Source organism: Xenopus laevis, chromosome 8L (assembly GCF_017654675.1).
Source record: "Xenopus laevis strain J_2021 chromosome 8L, Xenopus_laevis_v10.1, whole genome shotgun sequence".
Lineage (NCBI taxonomy): Eukaryota > Metazoa > Chordata > Amphibia > Anura > Pipidae > Xenopus > Xenopus laevis.
In genome coordinates, this window is record NC_054385.1 from 25,566,490 (window position 1) to 25,584,816 (window position 18,327).

The window sequence follows — 18,327 nt, forward strand, 5'->3', positions numbered from 1 at the left end:
GGAGGGGGAAGCCTGACACAATGGGACAGCTCTGCATGCTGTGTTAGACTGTCCACTAGCTGCAAAATGCCAGCCAGGAGGGATCAGCCTGAATTGATGGGAGACCGCTCTGCATGCCTCCATAATGCGTGTGTGACACTGCCTACTAGCTGCAAAATGCCAGCCAGGAGGGATCAGTGTGAATCCATAACAAGGTAGTTGTAAAATAAAAAATGGAAGAGAATTTCTGTCCTTACCCTCCAAGGCAGGACAAGAGAACTGGGGAATAGAGGTGGAGCCAGCCTATATATCCTGAGGGAGAGGCCGAGAGACCAATTCTTCTGTCCTGCCTCTAGAGGTGAACCTGGACATAACCCATACGTCTGCACTGACAGGAGGGCTGACTAGAGAAAGAATTGTTTTGCCTCCAATAAGGATTAATTATATCCAGGGTTGGGCTGGGCCGGACCCGTTTCCTAACAAATTCTGATGTAGCTGCCTCTGACCTACCTCTCCAGCCCCAGTGGCAGCAAGAAAAAGGGAAAGGGACATGGGTAGGCTGTTGGGGTCAAGTACAAGGTATTGTTTTATTATTAGAGAGAAAAAGGAAATCATTTTCAAAAATGTAAAAGAAATATTTGATTAAAATAGAGTCTATGGCAGATGGACTTCCCGTAATTGGGATCTTTCTGGATAACATATCCCATACCTGTAATACTATTTCTTAATATTAATCAGTGATTCAAATATTTCTGCAGCTTGTAACTATTAACCCATTCCAGGGTTCATTTTCAGGTTCAGCCACTGGGATCCAAAATCAATATTAATCATGACAAACTAAATCAAAGGCTTCATTAATAAAAAAAAAACAAATGCAAAGGCAATTAAACCTGTAGCCAAATTTGTACCTTTTATTACATAACCCCCTTATTAGTGTTTCCACTGAGCAGTTATAAACTGTCATACAAGCAGCATAAGCACCCCCCAACAAAGGATCATAAAAAAAATTGGATATTTAGCTTTTTTTCATAAACGCAATTTCATATTATTGATTGCTTATTATCAGAACAATGTACAATGGTTTTTTTTTTTGTGATATGAACTTTATAATAACTCCAGTGCATCAGCAATTTAAAAGATTCAAAGAAAGAAAAAAAAAAACCAGATTTTAGAACAGGATTCTGTACACAACACATAAAAGCATAAAGATGACGCACAAAACTATCATTCAAACATGCACAAAGAGGTATCAGTAGTACCTATAAAATAACCTTGACAAAATAAATGGCACTTTGGATATTACAGATTTCTCTGTTAAATTCTCCCGTTCCTTAAATAAACCAATCAGAATCCAAAGAAGTGACTTTGACATTGTTCCATCACAGCACAGACCTTCCCACTGGAAATGCAGACCATTCCCAAACCATCTATTACAAAACAGGCAGATGTGGGGAATGAAGGAAAATATGGTCTTTCCTCTAGTGTACAGTCCTCTCTTTCTGCCGCTGGTAATCTGCAAGGCACAACAGTTTAACTACATTAATAGGAATATATGAAAATGTTACACTTACACTCACAGGTATAAGAGGGCCATAAAAAAACTGCTTCATATAAACTGCACTTGCAAAAATTGTATAAAAGATTCAGGAGCTTGCATATGCTCACATATAGGGCACATTTTAAGAGGTTTTTACTGAGGTAAATCACATCAGTGTAGTTATCTATCAATCAGCATGTTGAGTTCCTGTGCAGATTTTGATCCTCGTTTAATAGCAAAGAATTTTGGCAATTGCTACAGAGCATAATCTCATGATGCTCATGAAGAGTATATAAGTAATCAGTAATTAACTGATGAACATAAAAGCCACACCCTCTCCGTATTTATCTTAGACTGACCCCTTAAGATGATTAGTAAATGCATAGAAAAGAGCCTACATGAGGCTAATGCCACACACGCCAGATTCTCAGCCTGCAGATAAATGTAGGCCAAAATTAAGACCCTATGCTTGCATCAGCTCTCTTATGGGTCTTCACCTGGAGCCACCTGGAGCCACTGCTTCTGCCCACACAAAGAGGATTTCTGGCTCCTGGTGCAGACATTTGAGACGCGAGCATAGGAGCTGTTTATCTAGTATAGGTAAATCTAAAAACAACTGGACTTGCTGAGTAATTAATGAAGACTCACTACTTATCCGAGCAGCTTCATCAGTTAAACTGACTGGTGTGGGAAATTCTCATCATATAAACTCTTCCACTAATCCAATCACAATGGCACACTGTAACTCTTCAAAGAGGTGACATCTGAATATATTCACAGAGGTGTTGATTCTGTGTAGTTACTGTGATAGGATTATCCAATGTGTCATGCAACTCCTAGAAACAGGTGTTACTTGTGAGAGTTGCATGAATGGATGTGTGAATTGTTCTGAATCCGCCAGGGTACAGATGTTAAAAACAGCATTGTATGTAGCAGACAGGTGGTGTAGAAGGCCCCCGCCTCTGTTCAGGGATGGTTTTATCCACCTTGACATGAATCGCCTCTTTCACGCCGCGTTCAAATCAGCGGTCTTCTTTATCCAAGATTTGGACCTTGCGGTCTTCAAATGAGTGTCCCTTGTCTTTTAGGTGTAGAAAGACAGCTGAGTTTTTCCCTATAGAGTTTGCCCTCCTATGCTGAGCCATTCGCTTGGAGAGCAGTTGTTTTGTCTCCCCAGTGTATAGATCTTTGCACTCCTCGGTACACTGGACTGGTGTTGGATCCTTTGGGTGAATCAGTTTTTGTCTCAGTGTGTTGCTAGGTTTGAAAAACACAGGGACTTGGTGTTTGTTGAAAATTTTCCTGAGTTTCTCCGACACTCCATCTACATATGGGATGACTATGTTTCGCCTACTATGTGTCTCCGGGCAGTTATTTCTATTGGTGTTCCTGTTGGGCTTGGTTGCTGCTGTTTTGACAAAGGCCCAGTCTGGGTAGCCACACGCTTTCAAAGCTCCTCTAAGATGTTTTTGCTCTTTGTCTTTGGACTCTGTATCAGTTGCCACACATTGGCCCTGTGGTGCAGAGTTCTAATGACACCCAGTTCGTGTTCCAGCTGGTGGTGGGAATCGAACAACAGATATTGATCCGTATGAGTGGGTTTCCTGTATACTTCCTTTTTCAAGTTACCCACCTCTTGGATGCATATCAAACAGTCCAAAAAGGCAAGTTTGTTCTCGTGGACATCTTCCCTTGTGAACTTGTTGTTATTGTTCACTGTTCTGTAAAGGCCGCCACTTCATTGGATCTGATTTTAACCCAAGTGTCACCCACATAACTGAACCAGTGACTCTGTGTAGTTCCCTGGAAAATAAGTAAGGCCCTCCTTTCCACCTCCTCCATGTACAGGTTTGCTACAATAGGAGAGACTGGAGAACCCATTGCACAGCCATGTTTCTGTCTATAAAAAGGGTTCTTGTACTTGAAGTATGTGTTGTTAAGGCACAAATCTAGCAACAAACATACTTGGTTGGGACTGAGCTTCGTTCTGCTGCTGAGGGTGTTATCTTGTTGCAGTTGATTTCTTACAGTCTTAATTGCCTGTGTAGTAGGCATACATGTGAACAATGAAGTGACATCATAAGATACCATTGTTTCTTCTGCTTCTAGTGTAACGCAGTGAATATTGGTTACAAACTCTTTGGCATTCTGGATATGATGCACTGTATTGCCTACCAACCGGGCTAAGATGTAAGCCAAGAATTTTGCAATGCTGTATGTCATTGAATTTATGCTGCTGACAATGGGTCTTAGTGGGGCTCCTTCTTTGTGTATCTTGGGGAGTCCGTAATAGCATGGTGTGGCTTCTCTGGGGTACAGGCGGTGGTATAAAACTTGATCAATGACCTATCACCTTTTTCTTGTAACCGCTGGTTGGGTCTTTCCTTAAGGGTTCGTATGTATTACTATCACTGAACAGAGTGGTTATCTGGTATATGCAGTCGTAGTCAGTTGTGTTGAGCACAACTGTGCATCGCCCTTTATCTGCTGGCAGGATTGTGATGTTCGGGTCCTTACTCAGCAGTGGCGTAACTACTGGGGGAGCAGGGAGTGCGATTGGGCCACAGTGGCGTAACTACCAGGGGAGCAGGGCGTGCGATTGGGCCAGGGCCCGCACCCCCCGGCAGCTAGTACGCAACCATTTCCAGGCGATTCCGGGCATACGGAGGGGGGCCAGGCAGCACGTCCCGGGCCAGGGCCCGTCCCCCTCTAGTTACGTTACTGTTACTTAGTCATCAACTGAGCGCTCTCCTCTCTTGTGTAGTAAGGTTAGAGGGAGGTGTTCTGGCACTTGACAAAGCAGCTGACACTTTTAGCCGGAGTTGTTCCACTTCTTCCTTTTTCAAGTGATTATTTTTTTTTTTATAGCAGATTCTGTGGCTGTGATGAGTTCAACTATTGGGATGTGTTGTCACTGCATAGTTTAACCCCTTGGCTAGCACGTCATTTTCCGGCTGAGTTAGTACCCTATCTGGTTCCTAACCAACGTGTCTTTGGTGTCTCATCTTTCTGCCTCCAAGTTACTACTTCTGCCACCTGTCTGCTACATACAATGCTGTTCTGACATCTGTAACCCAGCAGTTTCAGAATACATCACACATCCATTCATGCCACTCTCACAAGTAACACCTGTTTCTAGGAGTTGCATGACACATTGGATAATCCTATCACAGTAACTACACAGAATAAACACCTCTGTGATTTTCTTCAGATGTCACCTCTCTGAAGAGTTACAATGTGCCATTGTGATTGGATTAGTGGAAAAATTTATATGCCGAGAATTTCCCACACCAGTCAGTTGAACTGAAGAAGCTGCTCCGATGAGCGTCTTCATTGATTACTCAGCACATCCAGTTGTTTTTAGATTTACCTATACTAGATATACCATGACCTAGATGAATGAAAATCTTTATAGTCATAGGAGCGGCTTCTTTTTTTTTTTTTTTTTAACAGTTTTTATTTTTTAATTTTCTTGGGCTGAAGGTACAGAAAACAAAAGGGGGGGTACAATATCAGAATTATACAATACCAGTTTAGGCTACTTAAATAGTTCCTTTAATAATTTGAAAACAATTGACTCCAGTAGCTTGTCTGGTGCAAATGGGGGGTTCCCAATCTGTATTCCATGGTGCTCATACCACTTCACAGTGATCAAACGTTTCGGGACCGCATGGCCCTTCCTCAGTGACATCTTGTTAAAATCCATAAGTGTTATACAACATTTTACATCAGTGAGCTCAGGTATGTCTCGTTGTCAAGCTCATAGTGATTGTAGAAATGGTGAAGGGACCGTTGATATCAGCTTATTATACACTTTGGTGACCATTTTTGTTTGTGTAGGTTTCCACAGGATTGTTTCCAGGTCCATCATATATACTTTCAGCTGTGCAGGGCCAAATTGGGAGAGGAATGCATGCTGTAATTATAAATATGCCAGGTGTGTGATTAGGATTTCTGGGTTATCCTGAATCAGTTGGTTCCTGGTTACCAGTTGTCACTCTGGTGTTGCATCCGCTAGCGTTTTTATTCCCACTCTCGGCCAGCCCATATATGTAAGTAACTGCTGGAAGTGTGGAAGAAAGGAATTTCCCCATCGCGGCTCAGCAGGTGACACAAGTGGGGGTTTCACTATATAAAGTTGAAGGGCTGCATTCCATGCTGCATATGGTGTTGTTTGACAGGGTGCTTATTCCTAATATCAGATAGCTTTCTATATGGGATATATTTTAGAGATTCCACCGCCCGGCTAATGTGTCCTGCAAATAAAAATTATGGTTATAGGGGTCTGGGGTGAACCACCAGGCAGTAGTAGATTTGTGCCACTAGGAAGTAGTAGTAAAGATCAGGAAACCCTAGACCTCCTTCTGTTGTGGGGGCCTTCAGTTTGGATATTGCAAATCTAGGGGATTTTTTTCCCCCAAATATGCCCTCTATATGCATGAATTTGGATTTGGCTATATATATATATATATATATATATATATATATATATATATATATATATATATATATATATATATATATATATATATATATATATATATATATATTTCTGGGTGCAAGTAGTCAAAAAGGCACTGCCAAAGTAGCCAATATCATAGAAAAAATTAAAACTGACACAGCACTCCAAATTTTGTATGCAAAAAGGGCGACGTTTCGTCGTTATACCTTGTATAAATAGGTGTAAACTAATGCTTGTTAATTGAATGATGCCCTTGGCTTGGGAAAGGGGTTTGTATACCCCAAAACGTCGCCCTTTGGGCTTGGGTATGTTTTTCTACAATATATATCCTTCTTTGCATACAAAATTTGGAGTGCTGTGTCAGTTTTTATTTTTTCTATAAATATATAGAAAAAATATATATAGCACCTCTGTCTCTAAAATTCAGTAGGGAGAGCTCCTGGACCAGGGTTCCGGGTTGGTACACGGTGTACCCTTTCTATGACAAACTGCGGGGAGAATCGAGCTTCTAGTAGCTTTTGTTGGAGCCATTGTTCTGCAAATAGGGTTGGGTTGTTGCCCTCGGCCTGCTACGGTAGGCCCACGATGCGCAAATTATTTCTACACTGGCTATTTCCTTAGTCATCAAGCTTGGCCTCAAATGCATTGCTTTGGGCTTGGAGCTGTTGTATTTGAGCCGTGTGGGGATTACACATGTCTTCTAGCGTGGAGACAGGGCCCTTTATATCAGCGGTTCTCTCCCACAGTGTGTGTAAGTCAGCCCTCAGGAGCGACAGGTCCGTCTCGACCTCCTCTATTTGGGTCGAGTGCGGCTCAGGACTCTTGTATTGCGGTCAGTAACAGTTGCACTGCCGGTTCCTGGATAGGTGGTTGTGGCGCTGCGGCCTCCTCTCTGGGGGGAGATGCGTCGCCATTTTGGGCCGGCTGCCATGCATACTGTTCCAGCTTCTAGATCTAGATTTTTGTGTCTTTGAGCCTCCCATTATTGGCCGGGGGTACGCAGTAGTCTTCCGTTACCCGAGTTTTATAGTTGCGCCCAGTTTTTAGGGATATAATCAGGATTTTAGACGCGGAGATCCACGAGACACGTCTGCTCATTCAGCCATGCAGACTGACAACCTCTAGGAGCTGCTTCTTGACCTGTTTGTATTAGCAGACCAAAAATCTGGCATTAGCCAGATGTCGAACACAGCTGGAATGAGCCATGAACCCAAATAGCTGGAAAGCTTTCATAAAATGTCAGGAGACTACATGGAGACTGTGTAAGTACCTTGTATTTTTATTAATATGCAACTGTTTTTTTAATAAATGATCACTTACTGTATGGAAAGTATCGAACTTGCATGAAGATTTCTCTTGCTGTTTTCAGGATTTCCACAGCCTGAAAAACAGTGAAAAAACAACAATGAACAATACAGACATATCTATCAGAAACTGCCCTAACTCTAGGCCCTGCATGTGCTCTGAACACCTGCCTATAATACCTTCAGCCACTGGTTGAATATTGTCTGTCCTGCTGTGCTGCTGTCATGTGTTTAGGAACTCACATACCCACATAATTATTTATGCTTTTCAGCACAGCCATATACCTTGCTATGCTCAATGTCCTGGAAATCCACATTGTTCACTGTCAGCACCTGGTCTCCCTCCTGCAGACCAGCCTTATGAGCATCCGAGTCTGGAATCACCTGTAAACAAATCAGGATAGGCCTGCAGTTTGGTTTGGGTATAAATTACTTAAATTTATGGATTGTTCCTATATTAAATTGGCAAACTTACCTTAGAGATAAAAATCCCAAGCTGTGACGCCTTTCCCCCACGAATATTAAATCCGAGCTGCAGAGAATACAAAATACCCATGTATAACTAATCAGTAGCTTAAGAGGACTTTTTATATTTAATCTACCACTTACCATTTCCTTCTTAACCTTGCTAAATATGCACCCCTTACCTGCGCTCCAGATGGCTTCTTCAGAAGAATAGTCCGAGGGAGAAAATGTGTCAGTTCATTGTTATAATCGGGGTTGTAAACTCTCTGTGAGTAAAAACAATATGAAAATGTCATATTATAAGACAACTAGTGGCATGTAACAAAAAAAAACACCAAGACTGGCCAGCTACAGTATCCTATAGCAACCAGTTTGTCCACACGAGGAGATTCGGGGAGATTTAGCCCCTGGCGACTGCACTATAGCACACGTGGTGCTTCGTTTTCCGAAGTCGCCCGAAATTTCCTCATGAGGCAACTTTGGGCGACTTCAGAAAACAAAGTGCCGCATGTGCGACTTTTCATTATAGCAGATTGGAAGACATGCAAAGGCAGTTCAGCGAGATTGTCGCCCAGAAGAAGAGGCGATTAGTCACCAGGCGACTAAATCTCCCCATATCTCCTTGTGTAGACTAACCGTAAGGGCTCTTACACACGGGCGTTTGTTTGTGTGCTCCCCTGCGTTGCAGTTTCTTCTGTTCAGCCGCAGGGGAGCGCAGGAGTAGATGCTCTGAATTATTGTCAATGGGGCTGTACTCACACAGACGCATGTATGCGCCGAACATAGCTGTGTCACTTACATGCATCTGTGTGAGTACAGTCCCACTGACAATAATTTAGTGCGTCTACACCTGCGCTCCCCTGCAGCTGAACGGAAGAAAACTCAACGCAGTGGAACGCACAAACAAACGCCTGTGTGTAAGAGCCCTAAAAGCAAACATCTTATGGGTTGGATTACCTGGCAAACCTTAGTAGGCCTCATTTGCAATGAACCCCACAGTGTGCAAAGTGCAAAAAAAGGCTGCGATCAGCCTTTTCCAGCCCACTTTTTACACTTTGTGAAATGCAAAATGCAAATAGCCACAGGACTCTGAGCTCCATTTAGGAGCACAGAGATATGTGGCTCCCCTCACTAATTAAGTGCTGACTGTACTAGGCATGTCCCTTCTCACTTATGCATCACTCAGAGGCACAAATGCACACAGGAGGTACAGCCCCAGGGCCCTGTCATTATTAAGGACATGGCTCAGTGGTGTCTCTTGACGCTGATGGATTTTTGATCTGACCCTCCGTGGTGTGCAGAAAGCAACACCCCAGAGGTTGTATGTGAGCACTAAGGGGGATTGCTCTTGCACCCCTTAGTGCCCCTGCACTTGCATCCCCTCCTTGTATTACATATGGAGGTAGTAAATGTGCTAAGACAGAAATAGGCATGGTTGCTCTTGGTCTGCAAAATGATCACATTTATATGAGCTGATACTGATAAACTTCTAAATAACTGTGGGATCATGGCAGAACTGATGCTCACGACATTTCCACTGATTGCCTGCAATCCAAATGATTTACAGTATGCAATCATATACAATTTGCTGGGGTTCTAAAGTTCTTTTTAAATGCAATTTCTCCGGTTTGACTCCAGAAACAATGTAGCGAAAATCAGTCTTCCATCAGGTCTGCTAAACTGCTGGCCTCTGCAACACTGCACAGGTATGGGATCCATTATCCGGAACTCTGTTGGCCAGAAAGCTCCAAATTACAGGATTGCTTACTCCGACAGACTTCGTTAAAATAAAAAAAAATTTTAAACTAATTCCCGTTTTCTCTGTAATAATAAAACAGTACCTACTAAGGTATAATTAATCCTTATTGGAGGAAAACAATCACATTGGGTTTAAGTAATGTTTAAATAATTTTAGTAGACTTAAGGTGGCCATACACGGGCCGATAAAAGCTTCCGACAGACCAAATCAGCAGCTTATTGGCCCGTGTATGGGGCCCCCCAACGGGCTTCCACGGTCGAGATCTGGCCGAAAGTAGGCCAGATCTCGATCGGATAGGACAAAAAATCCCGTCGGATCGTGGCCGCATCTGTTCGTTGATGCGGTCCCGCGATCCAACCGGCCATTCCCATTCGTTAGGATCTGATCGTTGGGCCCACGATCGGATCAGCCCGATATTGCCCACCTCAAGGTGGGCATATCGGAGAGAGATCCGCTCGTTTGGCGACATCGCCAAACTAGAGGATCTCCCATGATAAGATCCGCTCGTTTGGCGACATCGCCAAACGAGTGGATCTCCCATGATAAGATCCGCTCATTTGGCAGGTCGCCAAACAAGTGGATTTTTCCCCGATATGACTACCAACGGCACGGCGACAACAGGTCGTAGGACCAGTGTATGGTCACCTTTAAGGTATGAAGATCTAATTTACGGAAAGATCCCTTATCTGGAAAACGCCAGGTCCCTAGCATTCTCGATAACAGCTCTGATTCCTGTATCAGGACAGATCCTGCTTAAAAGTGACTGAAAATGCTGAATTGATGTATATTGGAGAGCTGCTTAGAGCTATACTATAAAATATCATGCCAAAATACATTTTTGAGCGGAGTTGCCCCAACCACGGCTCCCCCTGAGATAATCACTAACAGTAGTTCAACAAAACAGAAGGAGAGACGGCAGCTGGACACTAGTGCTTTCATTCAAACCAGGTAGTTCAGAGATTGTGACTGTAGAGAAAGATTACCTCCTGCGGGGGAATCCATGCTGGTGGATTCTCGTAAGGGGGCAGAAAGACGACGGGATACGGGTAGTCATCCATCCCTAGACTGGGGTGTGAAGTTTTTCCGGTTGCAGATACCTTGTCTCTGCTGCCCTCAACAAACATGTCGGCTACACGCATGCCCAGTGACCTTTTTACAAATCAAGGAAAAGTTTGCGTTTCAAAAGGTATCTTGCCTCGTTTTCAGTTCAGCTTTTCATCCGAAGTTCCTCCCCGGATATCAATAGTTGGCGCCTGCGCGCTAAGCAACCCGCTAGGTTTGAATTGGCAGCAGCGTTAACACGGACGGAGTCAAGCTCGGTGTGCTGGAAATGGGCTTTCGGGGACAGCAGAGGGAACAGGGCGCGCTACTGCTGTGTAAGTATTGGCTTGTTCTGCAATGGCTCAGTCTCGGCGGTATTAGTTCCGTTCTAATAAGATTTTAGAACGGCGCACGCCCATTTTCTATTGAAACGCTGCACCCTTTATTTGTAAGGCGCAGAATGCAGGCATAGACACTTGCACGGCCTTTCGCTTCTTCCGGCATCTGCTGTTCCTGCAAATAACCGGGACTTTGGGTGGACTTTCTAGCAGTAAAATGATACAAGGTGGATATCTGCTAAAGGACTACAACCTGCCGTTTTGTTGCTGGGCTCTTACGCGGGTTGATGGGAGTTGTAGTTCAGTAACTCCTATGCTGGGGATCAGGTTAGCCAGGCTAGACAATGGCATCGCCTTCTCCATGTCCTTTAACTGTAGAGTCCAATATAGCAGGTATCATTGTCACTGTTCCCGTGCAAAGTCCTGAAAATGAGTGTACTTCTCTCTTCCCTTGCCTTTTGCCTTTATATTAGTAACAGATAACAGTCTTTGGGGTTCCTAGGATCTCTACCACTACATTGTGAAGAGGTGTGAGGAATACTTAAATGTTTGGGATCCTAACTGAACTCTTGGATCCTAACTGAACTCTTGGGGGCAAATTCACTAAGCTTCGTAGTTGCGCCAGCGTCCACTTCGCCGCATTTTGCCAGGCGTATTTTCGACTGCGCTACGCAAATTCACTAAAATCCGAAGTTGCGCTCAGGGAAAGCATAAGGTTGCAAAGTTGCGCTAGTGTTAATTCGCCAAGCAAAGCGAAGTTACGCTAGCGATGCTTAATTTGCATACGGCGCCAAATTTAAGTTACATTGGAGGTATATGTAGCAGCACTACACAAGCCTGGGAAACCTTCAAAACAGCAATTAAAATTTTTATTTTGCCCTACACATGTGCCCACTGTATAGTTAAGGGGCCATGAGTTAGGAAATGTAGGGGGGAAGGAGGGTAGCCCCAAAAAATTTTTTGATCTTTTTCAGCCTATTACCCATAAAAACTTTTTTTGAAGCAATCCCTATCTACTCTATTGCACTTCGCCTTGCCTGAGGTGGCGAAGGAAGTCTGGCGTAAAAGGTACCGTTCAGAATAATTCGCGCATCGGGGAATTTGCGTAGTTACGTCTGTTGCGCAAATTCGCCAGGCGTAAGGGTGCGAAGTAACACTAGTGTATTTGCGTCAGCGTCCGTTAGTTAATCGGCGAATTAACGAAAATGCGATACGCTAGCGTTCGGCGCTTCGTCTTTTAGTGAATTTGCCCCTTGGTCTCATTCTCTGTGAATGACCTGTGGCTTTTGGGTGAGTTTCTGTTATAGAATGGCTTATTCTAAGCAATTTTTCAATAGGCCTTCATTGTTTTCTTTTTTTTATAGTTTGTGAATTATTTGCCTTAGAAGTTTATAATAGGGATGTGCCAAAGTTAACTCTAATATTTTATAGAAATGCTAATTCAAGCAACCTTTCAGATGTCCTTCATTTTTTTAAAGCTTTCTTTTATATATATAATTTTTCCACTATTTGTCTTCTTCTTCTGACTCTCTTTCCAGCTTTCAAATGGTTTTCAGAATCTCACTCTCAACATCATACTAAGTGATTTTTTAGGTGAACAACCCCTTTAAATTAAAACCCAAATTTATTTCAGTAGTGGAACCAGATGTTACTGGTTAAACCAGCAACTTTATTTTATGGTCCCTGAACATTGGTAAGGTGACCTACTCTACCAAGATATACAAATATATATATATATATATATATATATATATATATATATATATATATATATATATATATATATATATATATATATATATATATATATATATATATATATATATTGAAATTGCTCATTAATTCAGGTCTTACAGGGAGACACTCCTGCCCCCTCTCCTAGCCACTGCAACTGCTGGGTCTGCATCCTCTGTAGCTACTCCTCTGTTGCTTATTAGAAACTGAGAGGGGCAGTAATAGGTAAGTTAATTACCTATTACTTGTGCTAAATGCTTTTAGAAATCCATGTTCATGATGTTGGTAGCAAACAGCTCTCCATCTGTAAACATGTGATCCCATTGTGATGGTTTGGCTGATGAGGCGTATAAGCTTTGTGAAAGGGTTATAGGATATATTTCTTCAGCTGCATACCATAGTCATTTAGATCTAGGGTTTGTCTTTCAGAAAAAAATATTGAGCCCCCCCTAAAGCCCACCGCAGATATTGGAACAGTTAACAGATGAAGTCCCAATATGGAGGAGAGGCCACCACAGAAAAGCCAACAAGACGAGAGCATGAGGAAACAAGATGTCTCTATCCAACAAATGGAAGATGCACTTCTTTTCTTAAAAAATGGTATATGACCTCACTGTTTCTATATTTATATTAACTCTTTAATTGCTTTTTTATGTATGTTTTGAGTTCCTCTTTTTCATAAAACTACTGCTTTGTTGTGCTGTAATGTTATAGATATTGTTGCTCTCAATCCCTTCTTACTTTTCAGAACTTTTTCTAGTCATCTTTCAGTTCCTCATTTACACCTCTGCCTAGTTTCTAGAGTTGTGATCCCCAACCAATGGCTCATGAGCAACATGTTGCTCACCAACCCCTAGGATGTTGCTCCCAGTTGCCCTAAAGCAGTTGTTTATTTTTGAATTGCAGGCTTGGAGGAAAGTTTTGGTTGCATATAAACCAGATGTACTGCCAAACAGAGCCTCCTGTAGGCTGCCAGTCTACATAGGCCAACCTAATGCTTTATTTGGCACTCCCCAGAACTTTTTTTCATGCTTGTGTTGCTTCTCAACTCTTTTTACATTTGAATGTGGCTGATGCTTAAAAAAAAAAAGGTTAGGGAGTTCTAGAGTAAATTGGACCCCAGAAACCTGTAAGATGCTGAAATTCCAAACTTAGCCTCTGCTGCAGTGTGTTCCTTATCTATCTTTGCCTTCTTGATTTACATCAATTTATAGTATTTATATTCTTTAAATTCAGCTTCTGTCCCCCCTGACTTTTTACTTTCCTCTTCTTTCACGTTAACTTTTACTTCTGAGTTTAGCCACATAGGGTGGTTCTTACATTTCTCCCTAAGGAAATAATCTTGAATATTGTCACTTAAACTTTCAAATAATTGCTCACTGTAGTCATCACAAATGCGTGCCTACAGTTGCTAATCTGAGATCATAATCTTCCTACAGGTTCCATACCAGATAAAATGGTCTTAGAAAATCAGAAAAGGGGGCCTGGCTAAAACTGAACTAACCTTTCTAATTACCCGAGGGTGTGTTCCATCTGGCCCTGGTGCATTGTTACTTAGTTGAATCAGGTTGAAAAAAAGATGTCTTATAAAGTTCAGCCCCTCCAAATGAAAACACAGAATCCATACACACGCCACTCCATACATTTTACACATAAATTATATATACCCATTTCTATACTAACTATGGAGTTCAGTATCACAAAAGCCTTTGATATTGTCTGTCCAAGAAATCATCCTAGCCACTCTTAAAGGCATTAACAGAATCAGCCATCACAACATCACCCGGAAGTGCATTCCACAACCTCACTGTCCTGACTGTGAAGAACCCCCTACGTTGCTTCAAATGAATGTTCTTTTCTTCTAGTCTGAAGGGGTGGCCTCTGGTACAATGATCCACTTTATGGGTAAAAAGGTCCCCTGCTATTTGTCTATAATGTCCTCTAATGTACTTGTAAAGTGTAATCATGTCCCCTCGCAAGCACCTTTTTTCCAGAGAAAACAACCCCAACCTTGACAGTCTACCTTCATAATTTGTCTTCCATCCCCCTTACCAGTTTAGTTCCACGTCTGCACTCTCTCAGCTCATTTATATCCCTCTTAAGGACTGGAGTCCAAAACTGCACTGCATAATCCAGATGACGCCTTACCAGGGACCTATAAAGAGGCATAATTATGTTTTCATCCCTTGAGTTAATGCCATTTTTTTATGCAAAACAGAACGTTATTTGCTTTAGTAGCCACAGAATGACTCTGCCCAGAATTAGAAAAATTATTATCTACAAAAACCCCTAGATCCTTCTCATTTAAAGAAACTCCCAACACATTGCCATTTAGTGTATAACTTGCATTTATATTATTTTTGCCAAACCTTGCATTTATCAACATTGAAACTCATTTTCCAGTTTGCTGCCCAGTTTCCCAACTTAGACAAATCACTCTGCAAAGTGGCAGCATCCTGCATGGAACCTATAGTTCTGCACAATTTAGTATCATCTGCAAAAATAGAAACAGTACTTCCAATGCCCACCTCCAGATCATTAATAAACAAGTTGAAAAGCAAGGGACTTAGTACAGAGCCCTGCAGTACTCCATTAAACACTGGTCCAATTAGAAATTGTTCCATTTACCACCATTCTTTGTAGTCTATCTTTTAGCCAGTTCTCTATCCAGGTACAAATACTATGTTCCAGGCCAACATTCCTTAATTTAACCAGTAACCTTTTGTGTGGCACTGTATCAAATGCTTTAGCAAAGTCTAAGTAAATCACATCCGCTGCCATCCCAGAATCAAGGTCCCTGCTTACCTTCTCATAAAAAGAAATTAAGTTAGTCTGGCAAGAGGTTTGGCAATCACAGAGCTAAACTAAACCCTGGGATGAATACCATCTGTCTCCGGAACTTTGTTTATCTTAACATGTTCTAGTCTCTTTTGAATTTCCTAATGTGTGAACCATGCATCATTAGTTTTATTACTAGAATTGGGACTGAAGAAGGAAACCTTCATTGACTGGTTCCTCATTTGTGTAGACAGGCGAAAAATATGAGTTCAGAATCTGCGCCTTGCTTTTGTTTTCATCAACCAGCTGACCCCCCCCCCCTGATATTAAAGCTCCCACCCCTTCCTGCTTAATTTTTTTTTTTTACTATTAACTTATTTAAAAAATATAATTTAGGATTCTTTTTACTGCTTGCTGCAATATCCTTTTCCATATCAATTTGCATGATTTATTGGCCTCCTTGTAGCTTATAAATGATTCAGCTGTCCCAGCTAATTTGAAAGCCTTAAAAACACGTCTTTTCATACCCACCTCAACACCAACAATTCTATTGAACCAAAAATGTTTTGCTTTGCATCAACGTTCCTTGCTTACAAAGGGGAATATACTGACATGTTTATTTATTAAGCAGCATTTTAAAGACTTCCCATTTTTTTTCTGTGTTTAACCCTGTGAAAAGCATTTCCCACTTAATATGTTGCATAGATGCCCTTATACTGTCAAAGTTTGCACGTCTGAAATGTAGTTTTTAGTTACTCTCTTATAGAATTGCTTCTGCAACAGAATCTCAAAGGATACCATGTTATGTTCACTATTCCCTAAATGCTCATCTTCACAAATGTTCTCATTAATATGGAGCAAAACTTTATGTATCATTTCCTGCCTCAACCACTGACTTAAGCTGAGCCATCAGCACCCCCTACGCCAGGGATCCCCAACCTTGTGAACCCGTGAGCAACATTCAGAAGAAAAAGGAGTTGCGGAGCAACACTAGCATGAAAAATGTTCTTGGGGTGCCAAATAGGTGCTGTGATTGGCCATTTAGTAGCATCTATGTGGATTGTCAACCTACTTTGAGGATCTGTTCGGTAGTACACATGGTTTTTATGCAACTAAAACTTGCCTCCAAGCCTGGAATTCAAAAATAAGCTCCTGCTTTGAGGCCACTGGGAGCAACATTCTATCGGTTGGAGAGCAACATGTTGCTCACGAGCTACTGGTTGGGGATCACTGCCCTACGCCATCTTCAATTTTATACTGCAAAGAGTACAAACGAATAAGCACATTTTCTGTTAATCCTTTTTTCTGTATCTTTTAGGACCAAACTTTCTTTTTTTTTGTTATTTTACTAACAATATATCTAAAAAAAACTTTTTGGGTTAGTCTTAGCCTCTGCCACAATCCTTTCCTTATAATCTATCTTTGCCTTCCCAATTTACACTTGTTTTAAACACAGCTTCTGTCCTAAAGTCTAACTAAAGAAGTAGGCTTGGAATGTTGTACATTGTGTTTTGGGCATCTGCACTAGCCCAAGGCAACTACAGTCCTTTAGCGGTAAAGATCTGTGCCTCTAAAGATGCCCCTGTAGATCCCCATCTTCCTTTTCGCTGATTTGCTGCACATGCTCTGTGCTGCTTTCACTTACTGAGCTTAGCGACTGACACACACACTATACTAGTATTTACTATACTAGTATATTACATAATGGAATATAAATATAAAGCTCATTAGTACATAATACAGATAATTACTACATGGCAGCTCAGAAACCACTGCAACTAACATCAGAATTTAATCAGCCCTGTAGCATCAGCTTATATTACAGACAAACCTCATTTTCTTATTGTAAATTAGCTACAACCTCCAACCTTAGCTTCTCAACAGCTGCTCAGTGCCCACTGAGCATGCAAGTGTCGCAGACACTTTCCAAGATGGTGGGCCCTGAGACAAGGTTGAAGTCCTGAAACATTGCTGCTATTGAGATGCTGAAATTTTAGGCTTGTGCACTAAGTTCAGTAACTAAAATATGGCATTTTAACCTATTCTTTTTAGGGTTTTGTTCCCCCTTAAAGGAATAAATTGAGAACAGTAATGGTTTAATACCCCTTTAAATGACAACTATTTCTGTTCTGTGTTTAAAGCTCCAATCTTGCATTGAAGTACTGATCCTAAGACCGTAAAATTTGCTAAAATTTAGAGTCTTTGTTGTCCTGGTGTATATTTACTTTTTGCAACAATTATTAAATGAGAAAGTATTATGGTCACTATTCCCCAGCGGTTTAAGTACTTGCACATTTGGTCTATGTTTTGGGTTGTTAAAGATAACTAGATCTAGTATTGTATGGTTGGGCCCTCAACAACCTATATGACATAAAATTATAATGTAACATTTGCTGTTGCTCCTGTCAATATCTGGGTTTATAAATGCCCCATTATCAAGACTTGCCGAAACAGGGCCTTTTCAATTAGTCTACATCACTGTCTGCATCATACTAAAAGTTGAATTTAGCTTCCTTTACTCTTTGTTGGTAGGTCTTGCACTTAGGTGGAATTGTTATCCTTGCCCTAACTCTGCCATTTTCTTTTCAGTTAAGAGCAAAGTCCCTCTAAAGGGAAACCACACCTTGATCAGTCATATCTCTGCGGTAGAGAACCTTGGGCTTAAACATGGGATTCCTCCAGATGGCATCAATATCTTGCTTAACCTGGCACTGAGTGGCTATCTTGGTAATTCACGTTTTTTTGTTTTGCTTTTTTGTGTGTTCCACAATCCAGAGAACACGCATATATATATATGTGTGTGTATATGTGTGTGTATATATATATATATATATATATATATATATATATATATATATATATATATATATAATGTATGAGCCGCACACTCTGAATATAATCGAGACTTGGGTGCTCATGCATAAGGAGTA

General features: G+C 41.5%; 2 protein-coding genes across 5 annotated transcripts in view; one reads left to right on the forward strand and one right to left on the reverse strand.

Moving 5' to 3' along the window:
* Positions 1 to 870: 870 nt before the first annotated feature.
* On the reverse strand, positions 871 to 10,645 carry LOC108698282 (PDZ domain-containing protein 11). Of its 4 annotated transcripts, none has more exons than XM_018229653.2 (6): positions 10,490 to 10,645; positions 7,930 to 8,013; positions 7,758 to 7,814; positions 7,568 to 7,666; positions 7,299 to 7,359; positions 871 to 1,492 (listed from the first exon to the last, which is right to left on the reverse strand). In XM_018229653.2, exons 1-6 carry the CDS (start codon positions 10,643 to 10,645, stop codon positions 1,458 to 1,460), a joined length of 492 nt encoding a protein of 163 aa, XP_018085142.1. In that variant the 3' UTR covers positions 871 to 1,457. The 4 variants fall into 4 exon arrangements, with proteins under 4 accessions (XP_018085142.1, XP_041428481.1, XP_018085141.1 ...); XM_041572547.1 differs by having other exon boundaries at positions 871 to 1,513; XM_018229652.2 differs by lacking the exon at positions 871 to 1,492 and adding an exon at positions 4,935 to 5,772.
* Positions 10,646 to 10,746: 101 nt separating this feature from the next.
* cenpi.L (centromere protein I L homeolog) overlaps positions 10,747 to 18,327 on the forward strand; it is a 41,502-nt gene continuing 33,921 nt past the window's right edge. Inside the window, exons 1-3 of the mRNA XM_041572545.1 lie at positions 10,747 to 10,882; positions 13,049 to 13,219; positions 17,987 to 18,124. Coding sequence (XP_041428479.1) covers positions 13,117 to 13,219; positions 17,987 to 18,124 — 241 coding nt within the window. The 5' untranslated portion in view covers positions 10,747 to 10,882; positions 13,049 to 13,116. The remainder of the gene's footprint in view (positions 10,883 to 13,048; positions 13,220 to 17,986; positions 18,125 to 18,327) is intronic.

Bases quoted from the DNA above. Each gene is read 5' to 3' on its own strand.
- LOC108698282 (XM_018229652.2), bottom strand. From the start codon at position 10,645: ATGCGTGTAGCCGACATGTTTGTTGAGGGCAGCAGAGACAAGGTATCT. The intron at 8,014-10,489 runs GTAATCTTTCTC...TTTTACTCACAG, and splicing joins CATGGATTCCCCCGCAGGAG to AGAGTTTACAACCCCGATTA. The intron at 7,667-7,757 runs GTAAGTTTGCCA...ATTTGTTTACAG, and splicing joins TTGGGATTTTTATCTCTAAG to GTGATTCCAGACTCGGATGC.